A 20,267-nucleotide genomic window follows, 5' to 3' on the forward strand; every position below is an offset into this window, starting at 1 on the left:
CATTTAGGCTGATAAATCTCACACTTGTAACACTCAGTTCTTCTCCAGGCTGTCAGGGAGATGATTTGTCACCAGTGGAGAGTTTCCAGGTCAGCTCTGCCCTGTCCCTGTGCTGGTGGTCAGTCCCAGCCAGGCTGCTCCACTGGGATCAGTGAAACACCAGCAATGTCCTGTAGCTCTGTGCTGCAGAGGGAAAACACCTCTTCCCACTGGCAGTAAACCTGGGAAAGTGGGGGCAGACTTTTATAATCTGTGCCCAGCTACATCTGCCTCCATCTGTGTGCTGCAAACCCATGGGGTTTCACAGACCCAGATCCATGGGACTCTGCTTGCACAGCCCTGTGCCTCCCTAGGAAACCACCCTGCAGCTGAAGGCAAAACAAAGGAAGAAGAAACATCCAGGCAGAAAAAAACACCTTCAGTACTTGAAGGCTGTGTCATTTATTCCAACAGCTTCTGTAGTTTTATCAAACCATCTTTAACACAAAACATGTCTCCTTAAAGACAGAAGGGTGTGAGATCCTACCAGAGATCATCTCAGCTAACAGCTTGCAAAGTTAAGCCTGAATGTCAACAGTCAAACCAGCAAAATGTTTCTCCCCTCCCCTTAAGAACATCTTGAAGTGTTCAAACCTGAAGAAAAAGATGCCTGTGGCTGGTGCTGCCGGGTCTCCAGGTGGGGCTCATGCCCACAGAGCTGTGCTTTGGTCCTTTCCTGATGCTAAGCAGCAGCAGCACAGGTGAGTGGTGTTGCCATGAGGGCAGCAGGACAGGCTGGGTCCTTTCCCCACTGCCCACCCTGATGAGGGGCCATGTAGACAATCCAGAGGCCAGGTCTAAGATGCAGATGAGGGTGAGGCTTAGAAAAACCAATAATCTAAATTTCTAATCTATGGAAACAGAATAAATAATAGTCTAAATCTGCAAAGGAGGAAGGTACCTTGGACAGGAGAATCTGGTGTGTCTATTATTACTGAAACTGGTTTTCCCCTAAGAGAAAATTGCAGCTAAGGCATCTTGAGAATGGCTCATATCACTACACCCATGGCAGTGTTGCTCTAAACCATTAGGGATGGGGGCAGAAGTCTTTTGGAGGTGCCAGTCCTTGCAAGTGCCTTGTGTCTCTCTACACAAGCACGGTTCCAGCAGAGGCATTTGACAGACAGCTTGCTGTTCCGGGTTGGCTTTTGTCCACAGATTCAACAAATTCTTGTTTAATGTTCACAGCAAGGCCCTCCTCCTGCCCATCCCACACCCTTTTTGCTCTCATGGGGAGGGGCTGCTTTCCTGCCCCTTTGGTCTTGCTCCAGGGTCGTTGTCAGAAGAACTGGCATCTCTTTGGCTTTCTGCAGAAGGGAGGATTGGGAAGAAAGCACAGTTACACCCTGCTGAACACACAAGCCATCAGTGATTGCTATAACTGACTTCATCCAGAGAGACAAAAGATTTTTACCTGAAGCTCTATCACTCCCCTCCTGTGACCAGATACTTGGCCCCATCCATGGGAGGGTTCAAGGCCAGGCCAGGTCTAGTGGAAGGTGTCCCTGCCCATGGCAGGGGGTCTTTAAGGTCCCTTCCAAACCAAAGGATTTCCTATGATTAAGAGTATTGGGTTCTCCCTCCACATTCCTGGAGTACAAACACTTCTCAACACGCCTGGCAATGCTGAGGGGGAGCCTCAAGGTAGGGATGTGCCCTCACCCAACTTTCAAGTGCTCCAGAACTGTCTTCCTGACAGCCTGGCAGAGCCTGAGCTGCTCTGGTAAAGCAGCTCCAATTTGTGCTTGCTAGGGACGGGTGGATGGACACATGCTGGCATGGTCGTGCTAGAAGAAGTACAGCTGGGGTAATGAATGTATTTAAAGTGTTTTTATAGTTACAGGTTGAAGGCCAGAGGATTAAGAAAGTAAGGGGGGAAACTGAGTTTCCCTTCTGCAATGACAGTCTGTGCTGTGCTGCTTATTAGTGAAATGAGAGTGGCAGCTGAGGACAGAGGACCCAAGCTCCCCACAGCCTGCTGGCCAGCAGACACTGGGCAGGGTGATGCTGCTGCCACATTTGGGCTGAAGGGGGGGATTTGGAGATGGCTGCTGGTGTCAAAGTTATTTCTGTTGTTATTTGAACTATTTAAAGGTTGATTTTTTTTTTTTTACAACTGACCAAAATAGAAAAAACAAACCACAGCCTGCCCAATGCATGATTTTTATAAAGCCTAAGGTATAACTGATGTGTAACTTGCTCTGGGAAGGGTCTTGGTCAGTGCATGCCTTGTTTAAGCACCAGTGAGCACAGGGCCTGGGCTGGAGCATGCAGTGCCAGGAACCAGGGATCATTCTGCTCACTGCAAGCACCCCTTGACCTGGAGAGTCTCCCACCACCTGAGCATGGAGGCACTGACTGAGGCAGTGAGGAATGAATGGTCCTCCTGAGCATCAGCATGATGCTCCTGGAGACAGCACTGCTCATTTGTGCTGCCATTGTGGGCCTGCCCTCCCAGCCTGAGCCAGGAACTGCTGGGCTCCAGGTGTGTGTGTGAGCTCACCTGCACTGCTGGGCTCCCAGGAGTGTGTGTGTGTGAGCTCACCTGCAGTGCTGGGCTCCCAGGTGTGTGTGTGTGAGCTCACCTGCATTGCTGGGTTCCCAGGTGTGTGTGTGTGAGCTCACCTGCAGTGCTGGGCTCCCAGGTGTGTGTGTGTGTGTGTGTGTGTGAGCCCACCTGCACTGCTGGGCTCCCAGGTGTGTGTGTGTGAGCTCACCTGCACTGCTGGGCTCCCAGGTGTGTGTGTGTGTGAGCTCACCTGCACTGCTGGGCTCCCAGGTAGGTGTGTGTGTGTGAGCTCACCTGCACTGCTGGGCTCCCAGGTGTGTGTGTGAGCTCACCTGCACTGCTGGGCTCCCAGGAGTGTGTGTGTGTGAGCTCACCTGCAGTGCTGGGCTCCCAGGTGTGTGTGTGTGAGCTCACCTGCATTGCTGGGTTCCCAGGTGTGTGTGTGTGAGCTCACCTGCAGTGCTGGGCTCCCAGGTGTGTGTGTGTGTGTGTGTGTGAGCCCACCTGCACTGCTGGGCTCCCAGGTGTGTGTGTGTGAGCTCACCTGCACTGCTGGGCTCCCAGGTGTGTGTGTGTGTGAGCTCACCTGCACTGCTGGGCTCCCAGGTAGGTGTGTGTGTGTGAGCTCACCTGCACTGCTGGGCTCCCAGGTGTGTGTGTGTGAGCTCACCTGCAGTGCTGGGCTCACAGGTGTGTGTGTGTGTGAGCTCACCTGCACTGCTGGGTTCCCAGGTAGGTGTGTGTGTGTGTGTGTGTGAGCTCACCTGCACTGCTGGGCTCCCAGGTGTGTGTGTGTGTGTGAGCTCACCTGCACTGCTGGGCTCCCAGGTGTGTGTGTGTGAGCTCACCTGCACTGCTGGGCTCCCAGGTGTGTGTGTGTGTGTGTGAGCTCACCTGCAGTGCTGGGCTCCCAGGTGTGTGTGTGTGAGCTCACCTGCTCCTTCCACAGCGAGCTCCCCCATGCCCTGGCTCAGCTGGCGCATGCTGATGGTGGTGGCCTCTCTCTCGATGTCATGGACAGCGTTCCTCCGGCCAGCCCGGTCACAGGAGATGAAGTCAGTGTAGGTGCTGGACTCTACCTCCATTGCATCTCTATTCACTTGCAAAATGCTGTGGAGGAAGCACAGCTGTGAGGCCCAGGATGCTCGGCATGGCTCCCTACAGGTTAGGTTGTTCTGTGGGGTAATGTTACAGCATGAGAGAATAGTGCCTGTAACAGTGCTCCAGTTCCTCTGACAGCAGGGACTGAAATGTCAGATATCACCTCCCCCATGTGGGGAAACCCACCACGCTGGGTGACCCACTGTACCAGGTGAGGGCAGGTCTTGGCTTTTGTGTGGTTGAAATGGCTCCAGAGGTATGAGAAAGAGTCTTTTTTCTTTTAGCCCCGCAACCAAAGAAGAAGTTGAGATTCCCCAGCTCTGCTTTTCAAGGTTGTTTATTTTCTCTTATCTATTAAATTCTTTCTCTGACCTGCTGAGAGCTGTCTGGCACCTCAGTTTGTGGCACACTGCCTCTTCTTGGAGTGGTGTTAGCTTTTCACACTAAGAACTGAGTCCTTTATTTACAATAATTTCCCAATACCTATCACCTATGTTAGACAGTCTGTCTCTACTCTAAACCAATCCAAAAGTGTCACCATTGCAGCAGAAGATGGAGGACAAGAAGAAGGAGGACAGTATACACCTGTTGCCATCTTATTGCAGGGGTTCCATACTGTTGTCTCCTTATCACAAAAGTTTCATACCTCCTTGGTGTTTCCTCATGGGCAGCTCCTCAGAGCACTGACTCTTTCCTCTTCACAAAGCAGCCAACCAACTCCAGTTCCCTTCTCACCCAGCCACCCCACTCTTTTATAGCACTCTTCTTCTCATTGCTTACAGCTGGGGCCTGTTAAAGTCAGGCCTGTTCCTAATCTTTGCTAATTGGTCCAGCTGCAACTCCTTAGGGGTAAGACTACTTTCTACACTATCTTTATTTTCTTATATTCTATCCCCCTACATGCTCCCAGATTCCTCCATCTTGCTTCTTGAACCCCCATTCTAAATTCCCAAAATTCTACTTTTTCACCCTGTGACAAAATAACTCTCATTCTATTCAAACTCTTGTGGTTTGTAAATCTTCACACAAAGTTGGTAATTCTTTCCATGGGCTAAGATTGAAGGCACAGGTGGTTTTGACTCTGTGCTAAGGTCTCTGAGCCCCTTGCCAGGGTCTGGAGTCATCCAGGGCAGCCAATGCTGCAATGTCCTGTGTTCTGACAGGCAGGAAGGTCCCATCCCAGATGCCTGCCTTGTTCTGCCTTCCCCCTGCAAAGGCAGACACGGTGTTTGTCTCTCCTGGGAGTTTCCAGCCTTCTCCTTCGGGCACACAAGGTCGCTTGCAGCAGCTTTTCCCTACAGGACTTTTCCTGCTTCCTCCCCAAAGTGCCACAGGAGCTTTGAACCCAGGCCAAATTTGGCTCACTGCTTGGGGGATGGGGTGGTGATCCAACCTGAATTTGTAATGGGAAAGGATGGATACCCACTGGAAAGCTGGGGGAGCAGGGAGTATTTTATAGGTATGGGCTTGGAGCAGTACTGGCCTCCTCCGGCTGTTGGATGTCACTGAAGAAGTGCTGGGCTGGACTGCTGTGAGATAAACACTTTACCATGTGAAAATCAGCCCTTCTGTGAGACATTTGGATCCCTTCTCTCCAGAGCTGTGCCAGTGCCAAGTGCAAAGCACGAAGAAAGGCCCGGAGCAGCCACTTGTCACATGCAAGCTCTGCTGTGAGCCAGCTCTGAGTGCAACTGATGAATCCTTAAGTTGCTGGGTTTTCATTCTGGCTGCTGCTTCCCCTTGCCAGCACTTGCACAGCACACAGAGTGCAGGAACCTGGGATGGTGCTGTGGGCATCCTGGCTCCGGGGCACAGAGCTGGCAAGCACACACTGCCTCTGCACAGGAAACCTGGAGCTCTCAGTTCCTGCTCCTGTTTGGCACTTTGTTTGTTTTACTGAGTGGAATTAAGGAATTAATTGCTGTCTTATCTGTGCCTCTGATCACTGTGAAATGTGCCTCTAGCCCTGCTGATTGCTGGCAGTGCTTGGAGCAGGCCCCCATTAGAAACGCTCGTGTGCAGTGAAAACAAATTCATGCACATTTAATGCACATTCACTGCTTTTGTGCCTTGGGGTTAATGACCCACAGAGGAGTTTGCTCAGCTTCCTTTACAAACCCTGCTTGATATTGATTTCTCTGCCAGGGAGGTCTGTTGGCAAATTCAGGCACCAGCCTGAACAGGGATCACACTCCTCACTTTACTGTTATGGTAGTAGAAAGATGCAGATGAAGATGGGATGAAAGAGGTTAGATTCTCTCTGCTCCTGAGCTGAGTAGGGTGCAGGAACCAAAAACCCACAGAAACCCAGCATGTTCTGGCAGCCCCAGGGACTCCTCTCCTAGAGGGGATGGCTGTCAGGGAGTGCTGGCCCCAGCTCACTGGTGGGATGTGGGGCTTGGCCCACCCGGATCTTGCAGGAGATTCTGTTTCCCCAAAGCTAACAATTCTTGTGAGCACCTGCCTCCTCTACAGACTTGGCATCCATCTAGCTCCTGGTAAATGAGCCCTGGGAAAAGCTGCAAGCTTTGCCCCTGCAAGAGATGTCCCAGCTTAACCCTAAACATGGGGCTTATTATTATTGGCAGTGCTGTGCCAATAACTGCATCTCCTCTCAGGGGAAAGGGATGGGATCCTGATCGAAGCAGAAGGCAGCCAGTGTGGAGCTCCGGCTCCCGACTCGGTGGCCGGGAGATGGCGCATGGGATTTATTTATTTCCGTGCCTGGGAGGGCTCCTGCCTTCGGCTCTCCGTGCGAAGAGCTGGAGACAGGCAGATTTAACAGCGAAACTTTCATCTCTGAGCAATTCCTCCGGGATTTTCAAGGTGGGTGGCTCTCAAAACCCTTGCAGGCAGATCCCTCCCCGCTGGCAGAGAGATTCCAGCCTCCAGCTCCGGGAAGCTGTTGGGCTGAGAGGGTGATGGGAGCAGTTACCTTGATTGTGATAGGAAAACCTGACTTTTCAAACAGCATTTCCATACTTCCAGGCACAGAACCCACAGTTCTGTGGGTTTTCACTCAGTAGCTGCTTTTAACATCTTTCAGGAGCTGCAAAGGTACTACCTTGCCTCTTGCCTGCACAGCTCAGTGGAACCTGAGCCTGTGTCACTGTGGGCAGTCACTCCGGGGTGGCAGGGGGTGCAAAGGGAGCTGCATCACCTGCTGGCTGCCACCTTTGGTTTTTCATTCTCCCACGGACAGGAAGATGGGCCTGCTATTGCCAGGCATTGCAGGAATAATCCCATGGCACACACATACAGCCTGCAAAGGTTTCCAGGGCTCTTCACACAGGTGATTCAGCTGGTCCCCAGAGTGTCCTTTCCTGCCCTCCCTTTCCTCTCTGCTGCTGGTGGTAACAGAAACAGCCCCTGTGCCCTCAGCACAGTGTGCCAGCCTGCAGGGACGGGGTAGGGAAGCTGGGATCTGCTGCCTGTTGCACATCCCTCAAAAGTTTGCTGCTTGGAGGGAGGCAGTGTCCCCTCTGCCATGGGGACGTGGTGCTGCCTGTCCTGGGGCAGCTGGCAAGTGAAGAAGCCCCTCACAAGCTGCCACTGACAGCAGGCATGTCCCCAGAGCTGCCTCTGCTCCCGTGCCTGCATCTGCCAAGCCTGCTCTTTGGTTTGGACTTATTTTTCTGTGGTGTCTTGTGAGTACTAAAAATTCCGAGCTGTAATAGTCTTGGCTTTGCTGGTGGGGACTTGGCTTCCTGAGTGGTTTTGCTGTTGGATTGCAACTGGGCTTGCTGGCATTTTCCAGGGAAATCACCCAGCAGCTGACAGAGCAGCTGGCTCAGCCCTGGGGGCTGCAGCTAAACCAGCCCTACTCATTCTGGGGCTGAGTTTTGCCCATTTAGAAGGTGGGTGCTAAGAAATTAAAGGGTTAAATGTTTCCTCTGCCTTTTGGCAGAGTAAACTGAGGCATTTTTTTTGGCTCAGCTCCATGTCCCACTGGGCTCCACTGACAAGCCTGCATTTAATTCCTGTGTGCCCTTGCCTCCTTCTCAGCACGGATGTCAGTGACTGCAGCAAACTGTTCCTGCACACAAGGTCAGAGTGGCAGAGAAGTGACCTGGGCACACCTGGCAGCTCACCCTCAGCCCAGGGCTCTGCCCAAGCTCTGTCATCCCAGCAGTGTCCAGGGCTGATCCCTGGGACTGGGTGGATGCTACAGTCACACCCAGGCCTGACTCCAGTTTCAAGGAAACCCTTCACACGATCCTGCATCTGTCCCTTGTCTAGGTTTAACTTCCTATGCCTAGGAAGGGCTATTTTTGGGTGCTGGCTATCAGCAGGCTGGGCTGAACTCAGCCATTCCCCCCTGCCTGCTGTGTGCCTCCTGCTCTGCCCCTCTCACCTTTCTCACCTTGCTCTCTGCACAATCCAGAGCCCTGAGGCAGCTCAGACTCCTGCTGGGACATCCTTGTCCCTTGGGGCAGCCAGCACAGCCCCTGGGACACCTGAGGCAGGGACAGGGACCCCCTCAGCCCTCCCTGTGCCTGCTGCAGGCAGTTCCCAGTTTCAGGAGCCCTGGCACAGTCCTGTTCTGAGATGCTGCAGCCCAGCTTTGGCCTCGTGCTGTCCATTCCCAGTGGCAGCTGGGACCAAGAGCTGCAGCTTTTGGTTGGAGAGGGCTCCCACATCCCACAGCCCGGACACACTCACCCTCCTGCTTGGTGGATTTAACCAGTGGATTTAACCTTTTCCCACTGACACCAATCCTGCTGGTTTCTGGGCAGTAAACCTGGGAAAGTGGGGGCAGAGTTTTATAATCTGTGCCCAGTGGATTTAACACTCTCCAAACTTCTGGAGTTGTAAAGCTCCGAAGCTGAACAAAACCTTGCTGTGTTCCTGGGGTGAAATTCCAAAGTTCTGCTTGGGAACAGGGATCTGACCCCTTCTTCTGCTCAAGCATCTCATCCCAGCAGCAAGGCATGAAGCGGTGCAGCCTCCTTGCAGCTCTGCTCATTGTGCAGTGCCCCTTGCCCTTTCATTCCAGGGTGCAGGGACTATTATTAGACCTCTCCTGCTGGGGCCGGATCCATAACAACAGCAAAACATACTCAACAGCCCTGCTGGGCTTTTAAAATATTTACAGTGTAGGATGGTTTACTAACGAGGGGGGCCTGGTAGAGCACAAAGAAGAAGGAAGCACGGGGATTTCTGTGCTCCCTGGGGGTTTGCTCTGAGGTTTCCTGCTGGGAGAGTCGCATCCAGCCAGGAGAAAAAAAATATCCCGTAGGGCTGAAGCCAGCACTTGAGGTCAGGGGGTTTCCACCAACTGTCTGACAAGATCCAGCTGGAATTTCAGCAAATTTTCCACTGGGTCTTGTCTGGGAACAGGCGTGAGGGGCTGTGCATCAGAGAGGAAGGGCTCTGTGATGGGGTTATTGGGGGATTCTGTGACTGTGCTCGTCATGTCTCATGATCCCCATGCAGCAGAGCTCAGATCCATAGCCAGACACTGAGCTGAAGATGCAGCTGAGGATGAAGATGCTTCAGTTGGGAGCCCAGTCTGGCTGCAACAAGCAGTGTAAGGCTGGGGACAGGGTCTGCACCAGACACAGAGCTGCCCTGCTTTCCTGTTGGCTCTGGGTGGTGGTGATGATGGGTCTCACTGGCCAGAACTGGTGTGCTCCACACTGCTGAGCTCTGACTCTCCTGGTTTGGAGAGAAAACAGGCAGGAGCAGCCTGATCTCCCACCAGGGCACATCCATCTCCTGTGCTCAGCAGCTTCTGTCTGGGCAGGAATAGCACAGAAAAGCCTCACCAGACTTGAGTGATAAAGAGGCATCAAGCTGGGTCCAGCACATCTGTATTTATGGAAGGCTTTTGCTGTGGGATTCCTTGTAATAACTCTGCACCCTCAGGCTCTTACACTAAATATGATAAATTCAGCCAGGACAGACATCACAGCTGCTCCAGCCACTGCAATGGCTTTGCAGGAACAGAGCTTCCAGCATTCTCCAGGACTTGCTGGAAAATTTTAATTCCTTCAGGAGGAGAGCAGATACAGCTGAGGTTCAGTGTCCACAAATAGATCCCTTCTTTTCATTTGGCCTGGTTTTACAGAATAAAGATCATTTAATGCCTGTAGAACTGATAACCAATTGCTAAGCCCCGTGTTTAAGATTAGGCTTAGACTGACTCCTCTGTGACTTCACAAACTTTGTATTTAGCTCTGCCAAGCTCCCCAAACCCCTTCCCCTCCCTCCTGGCCTTCAGCACAGCCCCCCACTGCAGAGCCCTCACTGTCCCCAGGCACCTCCTGCTGTCCCACATCCTCACAGCCCCTGCCTGCCTTCCCACTGACGTAAGAAATGGTCCAGCCAGATTTCAAAGTCCCAGCTGAGCCTTGGCATGGGGTAGGGCGAGTCCTTGTGTGCTCTGCTCTGATCCCAGGGGAGAGGGGGAGCTTCAGGGGGCAGGAGGGCAATGCTCAGCCCCAGTGACCTCCTGTTAGCATCAGGATGTGTGGGTGATGGTGGGAGAGAGCTGCCTGTCCGTCCGTCCGTCCATCCACCCACCCATCAGGAAGGCAGCCCAGTGCCCAGCTCTGGCCAAGCAGGGCTGCCAGCCTGCATCCCCATGCCTGCAGCAGGCAGCATCCCTCTGTCAGTCCCCCCAAGGCACAGGGGCTGAGAATCTGCTCCAAAAATCCTCCACCATGGGAAGAATCACTGCTTGATGGAGCCCCTCTGCTCCTCCCTCCCCTCAATACCGAGCTTTGATGCAGCTTAAACCTCTTCTGTAGCTTCCAGCTAAGTTGATTAATGGAAATAATTGGTCTCTTTGTGCATCTGGAGACAGTTGCCGTGACAGCAGTTGTATTTTTGTTTTGTTCCCAGGTCGAGCTTGTTTTTCCCATCTCTCAGCCTCAAGGTGCTAATGAGTTTGGGCACTCTGGTTTAGCTCCCTCCAAAAGACACCCATGGCTCTGAGGGATGGGTGACAGGGAGGATAAGGCATGCTGAGCCCCTGCAGGCCTTCAGGACATGGCAGGCTGGCTCCCTTTCTCCATTTTCACCCCCCAAGGCAGGCTTGAACTGGATGGACACAGAGCTGTGGCTTTTGCATGGCAGAGAGAAGAGAGCCAAATCCTCCCCCAGAGCAGCCATGAGCACCCACAGGACCCTCTGTCCCCTGCAGGGACCCTCTCAAAGCTCCAAGGAGTCTGGGACTATGAGTCCCTTCTCCATTACTTTTATTTTCTCACAATTTCCTTCTTATTTGCCTTTATGTGTCAATGTATTTTTACACACACAGCTGTGTGCAAGATCTGCTTGTGCCTGAAGCTACAAAACCGACAAGCCACAGGCCAGGGGCCCTTCAGCTGCAGAAGTCCCACAGCTGCTGTGGCAGGCAGGTGCCATGCATCCTCCCCCTGATATCACCCTGTCCCACCCAGGCCCTGGGCTGAACTCCTGTGCAATGGGGATCCCCTTCAGGCTTGGCTTCCCTGCCTTCCTCCAGATTGTTCATGAGGAAAAATCTCACTTGGATTCCACCTCAAAGGCTGGAGAATCCCCAGCAGTGCCACAGCTCAGAAGAGCTGATCACACTGAGGCACCAACCCCTGGGTGACCATCACCTTCTAGAACCCCACCTGAATTCCCAGCCCAGGGATGCTCAAACCCAGCACAAGCTCCACAACACCTTGCAGGCTTCCCTGGCTAAGGAGGAGTCAAACAAGTGCTGAGGAGATGCAGCTGGGGCTGTTTTCTAGCCCATATGAGAGGAAGGCAAAGCCACAGCAGCCTTTGGTGGTGTAGTTCTGTTTCTGGGTCGGGGGAGACCTCTCTACAAGGACAGAGGTAAGCAAGGATGAGTCCTTATTTTTCTGCCTGAAATGAAACAGAGCCATGCAGTCCAGCTCTTCTTTGTGATCTGAGGAGCTGAGCTCTGCTGCTGTGGGAAAGCTGGGCTTGCATGACTGGGGAGGAGTTGGGAGGGCTCTAACTGGGCAGGTTTGGCTGCTGCTGCTGCTCGGGGAAGCTCTGCTCAGAGCAGGGTGCCTGGAGCTGAGAGCCCCTGCCTTGGCTCTGCCTCACTGAGGCTTGCACAATCCCACAGGAATCTGCATCCAGCATCCAGAGAGTCCTCCTGACTCAAAGCAGTGTAAGGGGCTGAGAGAAAGGCTGTGAAGCCTCCTGGGGTGCCCTGGCAGCTCCCAGGTGCCTAAAAATAACCAGGGCACCTCTTAAGAGTGTCAGTACAGAATGAAGCTGATTAGCCAAGCCAGGCTTAGCTCTGCTCCCTGGGGTTGGCTGCCCTGTGTGTCTGCTCCACTGCAAGGAAAGTCACTGCTGGGACCCCCACCCTGGGTCAGGGCAGTGCTGGCTGTGAAGGGGGTGGGGGAGATGTGTCCTTGGTGGCTGGCCTGGTGCCATTGGTGCTATTCCCCCAGAAAAGGGAAGTGTTGGGGTTCAGAACAGGCTGGCAGTGAGGGGTGGCAGAGGCTCCAGGTGGCTCCATGGCTTCTGTTACCCAATGGAATCAGGAGCCCCTCTGGCTGTGCTGCCCTGCTGGGAGCCTTATCTGGGCAGGGAAAGCTCTGCAGGCCTGCACACCCCCTTTGCTGAAGATTTCTGTGATGGATTTCAGTTTCCTTAAAGCTGTGTCAGGTGACACTAGCTCCTGATCCTTCCTGCAGGCAGGGTAAATCTTTCTGCCCAGGGATGTGACATCCAAACCTGAGCTGAAGGGGTGCTGGAGATGCCCTGGGGATGCTCAGTGATCACTGCCAGCTGTAGTCTCAGGAAAGGGAAAGCTCCCAATAAAATCAATTGCCCAGTATTTTGTGGGCTGCTGAGGTGCAGCCTGGGCTGACACAGGGTGTCTGCAGCACATTTGGGAAGGTGCTGGATGCAAGAGGATAACTGAGAGACCTGCAAGAGGAGGGATGTCTGTGTGCACCAGAGTCCTGAGCTCCTGCACTGCAGAGCTCACCCAAACCAGCCCTGGGAGCTCTGTGCAAGGGCCAAGCACAGGACAGGGAAAAGCAATGCCATGATCTGAGGACAGAGGGGATGCCCTGAGTGCAGGAGCCACAGGTGAGACCACAGAGAGGACTTGGCATTTCTGCAGGAGCTGTGAAAGCTTTGGGGGGTTCCCTGGATCTTGCTGGGCTGACTCCACATGCAGAGCAGAACTCACATCCTTATGGACAGGCAAACAACAATCCCCTGCAAAGCATCTGGGCAGCCTTTGGCAGGATTTGCACAGCACTGGCAGGGAGAGGCCACGGAGCACAACTGGCACTGGGGCTGCTTGGAGTCAGAGCTGCAATGTGCCTTGGTACAAGGACAGGTGGATAATACAGCAGAAAAGTCATTATGGCAGAATTGTTGGTATTTTTCTTTTTTCCTCTTAGCAGCTTTCTAGCATCTAGTAATTCAGAATACAGAGGGAGGTCAAGTGACTCAATGCTACAGGAAGGAAAAAACTCATTTCTGTTTGCAATATTTCCCTGTGAATAAAAGCTTTATGAGCCATAGTGTGAGTCCCTACCTGGTTTAGAAGACTTTCCTTCTGGACATGACTTCAAACACGCTTCATGCACAGCAGGACAACAGCTTCTGGGAAAGAAGGAAAAAAAAGTAAGAAAACATTATCTGTGCTTGTTTTGGGAAGCACAAAGCTCAGCTGCTCTTCCCACTCTCTGTGAGCAGGATAGCAGAGGGGTGGCAGGGCTCTGCCCAGCAGGCTCAGATGGAGCCTGGCTTGGTGGACACAGCAGCCCAGGGGCTGTGGGATGCTGTGTTCAAAAGGCACCTCCTCAGGAGGGTTTGTGCTAATAGACTTGGGCTGTTGTGTCAAAGCACATGGAAAGTCCAGCACAGAGAATTCCTCTTTGCTTTTGCTCCTTTCTTTGCCCTCCCACAGGTGCTGGGAGCACTGACACAGCTCATGTCCTGACCTGCACTGCAGGGACCAGCAGCTGCCTCCAGACTATAAATGAATATTGGTTTGCAGCTCTGCTGCCCTTTAAAGAAGTGAAACTCCCATATCAGCTTCTCTGAGGTGAAAGGGGAAGTTTAATCTGGTTCTGGTCGCTTTGCTGGGTCTGTGTCCAGCTCTTTGGGTCTCTGCTGTTTGTGCACAGCTGAGCCTCCTCCTGCTGTCCCAGGCCCTGCTCAAAGACATTTCCTCTGTGGCCTCAACATCTGTGGGTGCTTTGCAATCCCCTGACCTGCAGAGCCCAGCCAACAGGACACTTGCTTATTTTAGCAGCTGTTTCAGCTTTCTGACTATTTTGGAACATCATGGACTGTGTTTTTCCCTTTGTCCCAGGGACAAATGTTAGCAGAACAGAAATCAAGAGATGAGCCACTTAACCATATAAGCAGTAGCTCATCCAGCAATTCATCTGTCTGGTCCATCTGGGCTGAGTACCACTGTGACTGGAACTATTTCCCATCATTTTCCAAACTGGGACAGATCTACAGCCTTTCTCTTTATTTTTTTGACCCACTTTCAAAACTTTGTAGTTGGAGCTGACTACTTGCTGGCTCTGGCCCTGCTTCAAGGACAGGGCACTTGCTGCTTTTATGTGTCAGTTTGCCCATCTGTTAAATGGAGCTATTAATACTCCCTCCCCCTGTTAGATGCTTCAAATATTTTAAAGCACTTTCAGCTCTGCAGATGACAGGCTTGCAGAAGTGGAAAATGCTAATTATGATCATGACAGGAGCTAAACAAAGACACAGGGATTTAACAATAAACTTTTGTTAGTCTTAACCCCATTTATAGCCAAGTGCTTACTGGCAACACTGGACCGGAAAAGAAACAGCATTCCCACAACTCTGGGAATATGCATTGCCCTTTTTGGGCACCAAACAACCAAACAAAAGCAGGAAGGAAGAAACACAGCTTTGGAAATCCACAAGTCTTTATTTTCCTCGGCCTTCCTGCTCTGGCTTGTGTATTACACTGCCCAAACAGTTAAACCTCCAGCACTTCAGCAGTGTTGCAAAATATCTCAAAACACGTGGGCCTCTGCCAAGAGAGGCTTAAAGTAAACTGGAGCAGCAATGATGCTCTGAAGTAGAAGTTAGCACAGAGCAGCCCTGCTTGTGATGGGACATGATGGGAAACCCCCATTTTCTCTCTCAAAACCAGCTGACTTTGGAGACAATAACTCTTTAGCAGCTGGTATTGGCTTTCCAGCCCTGCAGGCCTGGCTCTACCTCAGTGTTCCTTCCCACAGCCCTTGCTTGGGCATCTGGAGTCTGCAGATTTGAAGCTCCATCCCCAAAGGCTCATCCTCTTCTGGCTCACCTGGTCCTGCTGCTCCCAGGGTGATGGGCAGAGCTCCAGAAGCCCCTCAGCACAAAGGCCAGGCTGTTTGGAACTTTAATGGTGGCACATGGACTGGTGCCACCTAAGGATGGGCTACAGGGAATTGTTAAAGAACACTTTGTTTTGTAGTTTTGTCCTGGAACACATCAAGGTACCACGGATAATTGAAATAGAAGAAATATTCACTGGCTAGGTAAGCATCCATTGCCCATCAGAAATGAATTACAAGGGCATCAGAATTATAGAATCACTTAGATTGAAAAAGATATTTAAGGTCATCAAGTCCACCACTAAGGCATTTCCCTAAGTGCCACATCCACACATCTTTCTAATCTCTCCAGGGATAGTGACTCCACCACTTCCTTAGGCAGCCTATTTCAGTGTTTGACAACCCTTTTGATGAGGAAATTTTTCTAATATTCAACCTAAACTGTCCCTGGTGCAACTTAAGAGCATTTTCTCTTGTCCTGCTCAATGTGCACGACTGCACATGTTTGAGGTTCAGATTCCCTCCACGGTCATCAGCTGTTGCCCAAAAGGAGCAAACACATGGAACAACCTTAGTTCTCTCAGCATTACTTCAAAATGAATGCATGCTTCAAAAAACCCACCCCAGAATGTTCTTTTGGCAGAATTCAAGACCATTCTACACAACAGCTGTTGTGGTGCTGCTTTGATCCAGAGAGGAAATCCTTCCTGGTTCCCAGCAAGGTGACAGCAGCAGAGAGAAGGTTGTTCTCGTGTCTCCTGGCTGCTGGGTAAACAACAGGCTGCATGCATGGCTGAGCAGGGCAGCAGCCTGGTCCTCCCAGAGCAGCCAGACAGCCTCATTTAGTGCCCTGTCTCCAGCAGCAGCTGGCATCCCCGGCCTCAGATGTACAAGAAAACCTCTAATTGTAATGGAATGCTTTTCATAAGTCACTAATGACTCTGAACCAGGAGGTGCTACAATCCTTACAATGCAATATCCTCTTAATCATAGCCAGGATTGTTTTGTTACTGAGATAACTGCCTGATCTCCATTAAAATACCTTCAGAGCTCTTTGCTCCACCGGTATCTCATGGCAATGAGCACAGATTATTTACACTTTGTGGGAACAGTAACTCCAGTAAAGTTGGTGACGCTCTGGTGGGGACATGTTTGGCTTATGACATCACTGCAAAAATCAACAGAAATGGAATTTTGGTGCTGCCAGGGAGCTCCCCAGCAGGGTTTGTGACCAGCAATGGGCCTGCATGGAGGAGCTGTGCACAGAGCACCCGGCCCAGAGGGCTCTCCTGGGAGGGGAAGTGCTGGGGAACTCGCTGTGGAAACCAGAAATGAGTGGTGTAAAATACATATTCCCTTAGGCTCAAAGAGAGTGAGAGTTTTGAAGTGGGGCCCAGGGCAGTTCATATTCCAACTGATGCTCTTCCTGCTTGTGCTGCAGGTTCCAGGCAAGGTCTGGAGTGATCTCAGCCTCTCTGCCACCATGAGGAGCTTGGGACAAGGCCCATGAACACATGAACCTTCCCTTCTCCCTGGCTGCTGGCAAGCCAGGGGAGCAGCTTCCCTTATGACTTGTCTTTTTCTAGTCATGAACAAAAGACAACTAGAAGCAGTGGGCTTTTTCCCCTCTCATCCTCTCTGAAATGGGTGTTGTGATGGAAAACTTATTTTCCAGTTCAGTCCACATAAACAGTTTTGTTGACATTAAAGAAAAATGGTGTGGAGAAAAAATTGGAATGTGGAAATAGGAATAATAAGAACAGGATGACACAGGCAAACAAAAAAACAGGTTGAAGCTTCTGCTGTTCCTTATGGCTTTGTAGATTCACCCCCCATTCTGCCACAGACCTGTGTGAGCCCAGGGAAATTATCTGCTTTGTGTGAGACCCATGTAAAACAGGAATGATGCTGGTGCTTGGGTGCCCAGACAGGCTGGAGGCATTAATGCACAGTAGTGTGCTGCAGGAACTGGCTCTGAGATGTGGGAGATCAGGACATGTTAGCAGGTTGGAAAACATCTTCCATAGTTATTTTGGGTGACAAGGTTGTGTGCCTGTGGGTATTCCACTGAGTGGGATCAAAAGTACATTGCTTTTTCTTTGGAATGAGAGGAAAAAGCAAAACTCCCCATCCTAGCTCATCATGAGCCTGTACACCCCTCAGAATCAGGTACAGAAGTGCCAGGTGGTTGGAAGATGCACAGCTGTGAACATTCCTGGGTTTCATCTCTTCATGACCAAGCCCTCCATGTACTGTAGCTAATGGTCTCCAGTTCTCTGAGGCATCTGAGTCTACACTCTGTGGAAAGTGTGCCCCAAAACGATGGCAAGGGGTGCTCACATCCCTGTGGAACTCTGTCTGAAGGACTCAATGCTGTGTTCTGTGCCCAAGGTACATTAAGCTCTATCAGTATATCCATGTTTATAAATGGCCATTTAACCTGCATCTGCATTATAAACAAATACAGCCATTGAGGATCTCTTCATGGATCCTTCTTTCCTAAACACCATTGCTCACAAGGGCTGAAAGGTGGCAATTTCTTAGCTGGGTGGCCACACCTTAGCAGGGTGGCTCTTTCCAGCCAAGAGTCTCTGAAGCCAAGCACTGCCCTACACCAACCAAGCCAGGCACACTGAGCAAACAGCCCAGAGCTCGAGGGGCTGTCACCCTCGAGAGGCTGTCACCATGGGAGAGTCTCAGCCACCCAATCAAGCCGTACCCACCCCACAAATGTCCCTTCACCCTCGCCCTGCAGCAGCATCCCTGCTGTGGCTGTCTGTGCTCACTGACCCCAGCTTGTCCCCCTCCCAGTTTGAGTCACCAGCGTGGCCACCCAGGGCATTGCCTCTGGGTTCACAGCTATACTTGGCTCTTCATCTGCAGAACCATTCACCCCTTCCAAGCAGTGGGAAATTTCCCAAACACGCCTTTGGGGCCAAGGCATTACATGCATGTGAAAGCTCCCCCACCGCGGCTCGCTACCAGCTGCTTAGGGGAATCCAGAGAGAGGAAAGACACACAGCTTCGAGGTGGAGGAATTTGCAAAGCCTCTTGAGAATACCACCACACAGCAGTTCTTTTTTTATCCCAAGTCTTTGCCTTTTCAAACATTTGCTTGGAAAGCCGGATGCCAGCAAGTCTCCGAGCCTGCTCCCGCTGCCACGCTCCCAAAGCTCTGCCGGTGCCCGCAGTTGCGAGGGGAGTCCCGAGCAGCCCCCCGGCTCCTGACATCCCGAGGGATGGATTCCCTGACATCCCGAGGGATGGATTCCCTGATTCCCTCCCGGCACGGACCCGGGTGCCTGTCCCGTTCCCGTGCGAGCACAGAGCAGCCCCCGTGTTGGAAGGGATTCCCTCCGGCAAACCGCTCCGAACAAACGGACACATGTTGGAAATGAGGCCAGAAATCCCCACGGGGGTCACTGATCCACGGTGCTCTGTGATTTCTATGCTCTGAGCCTGCTCTCCCTGCTAGCCCTTCGCCGACCCGCGTTATTTCCCGAGCGGAGCAGCAGCCACCTCCCTGCCATCAGCCTGCGAGCGGCTTCTCCCTCCCGACAGCGGAAAACCGGGATGCAGCGCTGCTTTTGAGCCCACGGTTTGCCGGCAGCAAACCCCTCGCTGCTCGCAGTCGGGTGGGTAAAAGTTCCCCGTATCTCCCAACAAACCCCGCTGGTGGCAGGGGAAGAGCTCCTGGCTGCCCTCCCGGCCAGGTGTCCCTGTCACCCCCCGCCAGCCCCTCGCCCCCCGCACGGCGAGCACAGCCCTACCTACAGCCCCGGCTCCCGGCGCTCCCGAGCCCCGCGGTCCCGCCGCCGAGGAAGGGATCGCGCTGGATTCCACCCTCCTGCCCTCCCTGCCCGCTGTGGCGAGCAGCCAAGCCGGCCAGGAGCCTCACAGCCAGTTCCAGACTTGCAGTTTCCCTCGGCTGGGAGCTGCTAAATGAAGTTGCACTTGTGGGGCCAAGGGGCGTGTTCTCCTCCCCTCGAGTCAGTCCCTGCCTGCTGTAATCCAATGCTCTGCCCGATGATGTCAAGCAGCTCCCGCTCGGCTCCTACCTTACAGTCGGCAGGAGGGATCCGTTTCCTTTTCACAGAGATCTTTGTTTAGCTTCGGCTTGTAACCCCATCCCCCGGCAGCTGCATGTGCCCGAGCATCCTCCCTGCGATGCTCAGCGTTGGGGCTTCTGCTGCCGGGCGTTCCCTCCTGCCTGCTGCTCCCCCAGGTTTCCCACCTGCATCCCACCCTTCATCCTCTCCACCAGGGCCTGGCCAGAGACACCCTCACACCCCGCGCAGCCTGAGCTATCTCACCAGGTGTAGCACGGTGAAAGTGCCTCCCAAGAAAAACCCAGCTTTGTGTTGTTTTGGAGTGCTTCTTGCTCCACTGTCTCCCATGGAGTAAAGCCCAGGAGTACTCCGGCCCACCTGTCCCTGAGCGCCAGCTGGATTTGGGGGCGAAGTGCAGGCTGGTGACAGCACCTGGATTTAAGGGGGAAGGTGCAAAGGCAGTACCCCGTTTAAAACACACACCTTTGTACCACCCTGCTGTGTGAAGCACACCCTGAGAGCTCTCAGGGAGCTGGAGGTCTACAGAAGAAGAGGAAATTTTGGATGCTCTTGGTATCACATGGACTGAGGAACATCCCTTTAGCTGGCATCACCCCCCTGTGTTCCACCAGCCTTGCAGACCCCACTGGCTGGCAGAAACCAAACAATCAAAGTTGCAGTCATCCTCTGGGCCTGAGCTCCTGCCAGAGTGGAGGGAAGGTATGTGAGCACTCAGGAACGTGCACAGTGCTGCCTGCTCCTGCCGGCTGGGACAGGGCTCATCAGTGCTAATAGCTTTGCTGAGAGAGTGAAAGATTTGCTCCATCCCTGCCCTGAGAACACTCAGGTCCTTGCAACTCAGCTGGGGAGCACAAAGGGTGTTTGCCAAGGAATGGATCCAGCCCCAACTCGAGCTAGGTGAGTTTTTGTTTCAGGTTGCATGCAAAGTCAGTGGTGTGAGCCAGGAGCACTTTCCCAACTCACTGTCTCACTCAGCACCAGCCTGGCACAGAAGTTGCATCTCTGCATTCCTGCAGCTCTCCCATGACAGATGGGACCCAGAGCCACTCAGTGCCAGGTGAAAAGCATCAGCCTCTCCTCCCACCCCGGCACCACCCTGCACACTTGGACCTTTTCCACCTCTGCTGCCATCACCTCCAGCCAGATCTGTGTGTGGCCAAAAACGTGGTGGTTGCTGTGAAAGATACCCACAGGATCAGAGGAAGAGATAAAAACACCAACAACAGCAGCAAGCAGCACAGGAAACACCCTGATGACAAT

General features: G+C 52.6%; 1 protein-coding gene across 3 annotated transcripts; it reads right to left on the bottom strand.

The window, feature by feature from the left end:
• Positions 1 to 417: 417 nt before the first annotated feature.
• On the bottom strand, positions 418 to 18,894 carry PKIG (cAMP-dependent protein kinase inhibitor gamma). 3 transcript variants are annotated; one of them, XM_059862291.1, is made up of 4 exons: positions 18,708 to 18,847; positions 13,158 to 13,222; positions 3,483 to 3,658; positions 418 to 1,346 (listed from the first exon to the last, which is right to left on the bottom strand). In XM_059862291.1, exons 3-4 carry the CDS (start codon positions 3,631 to 3,633, stop codon positions 1,267 to 1,269), a joined length of 231 nt encoding a protein of 76 aa, XP_059718274.1. In that variant the 5' UTR covers positions 3,634 to 3,658; positions 13,158 to 13,222; positions 18,708 to 18,847; the 3' UTR covers positions 418 to 1,266. The 3 variants fall into 3 exon arrangements, with proteins under 3 accessions (XP_059718274.1, XP_059718273.1, XP_059718275.1); XM_059862290.1 differs by having other exon boundaries at positions 13,158 to 13,225; XM_059862292.1 differs by lacking the exon at positions 13,158 to 13,222 and having other exon boundaries at positions 18,708 to 18,894.
• Positions 18,895 to 20,267: the final 1,373 nt, after the last annotated feature.

This window comes from Haemorhous mexicanus, chromosome 18, assembly GCF_027477595.1.
Source record: "Haemorhous mexicanus isolate bHaeMex1 chromosome 18, bHaeMex1.pri, whole genome shotgun sequence".
NCBI lineage: Eukaryota > Metazoa > Chordata > Aves > Passeriformes > Fringillidae > Haemorhous > Haemorhous mexicanus.

Excerpts from the sequence above, each read along its gene's own strand:
- PKIG (XM_059862292.1), bottom strand. The coding sequence starts at position 3,633 with ATGGAGGTAGAGTCCAGCACCTACACTGACTTCATCTCCTGTGACCGG. Across the intron at positions 1,347-3,482 it reads GCTCGCTGTGGAAGGAGCAG|AAAGCCAAAGAGATGCCAGT; the intron begins GTGAGCTCACAC and ends TCCCTTCTGCAG.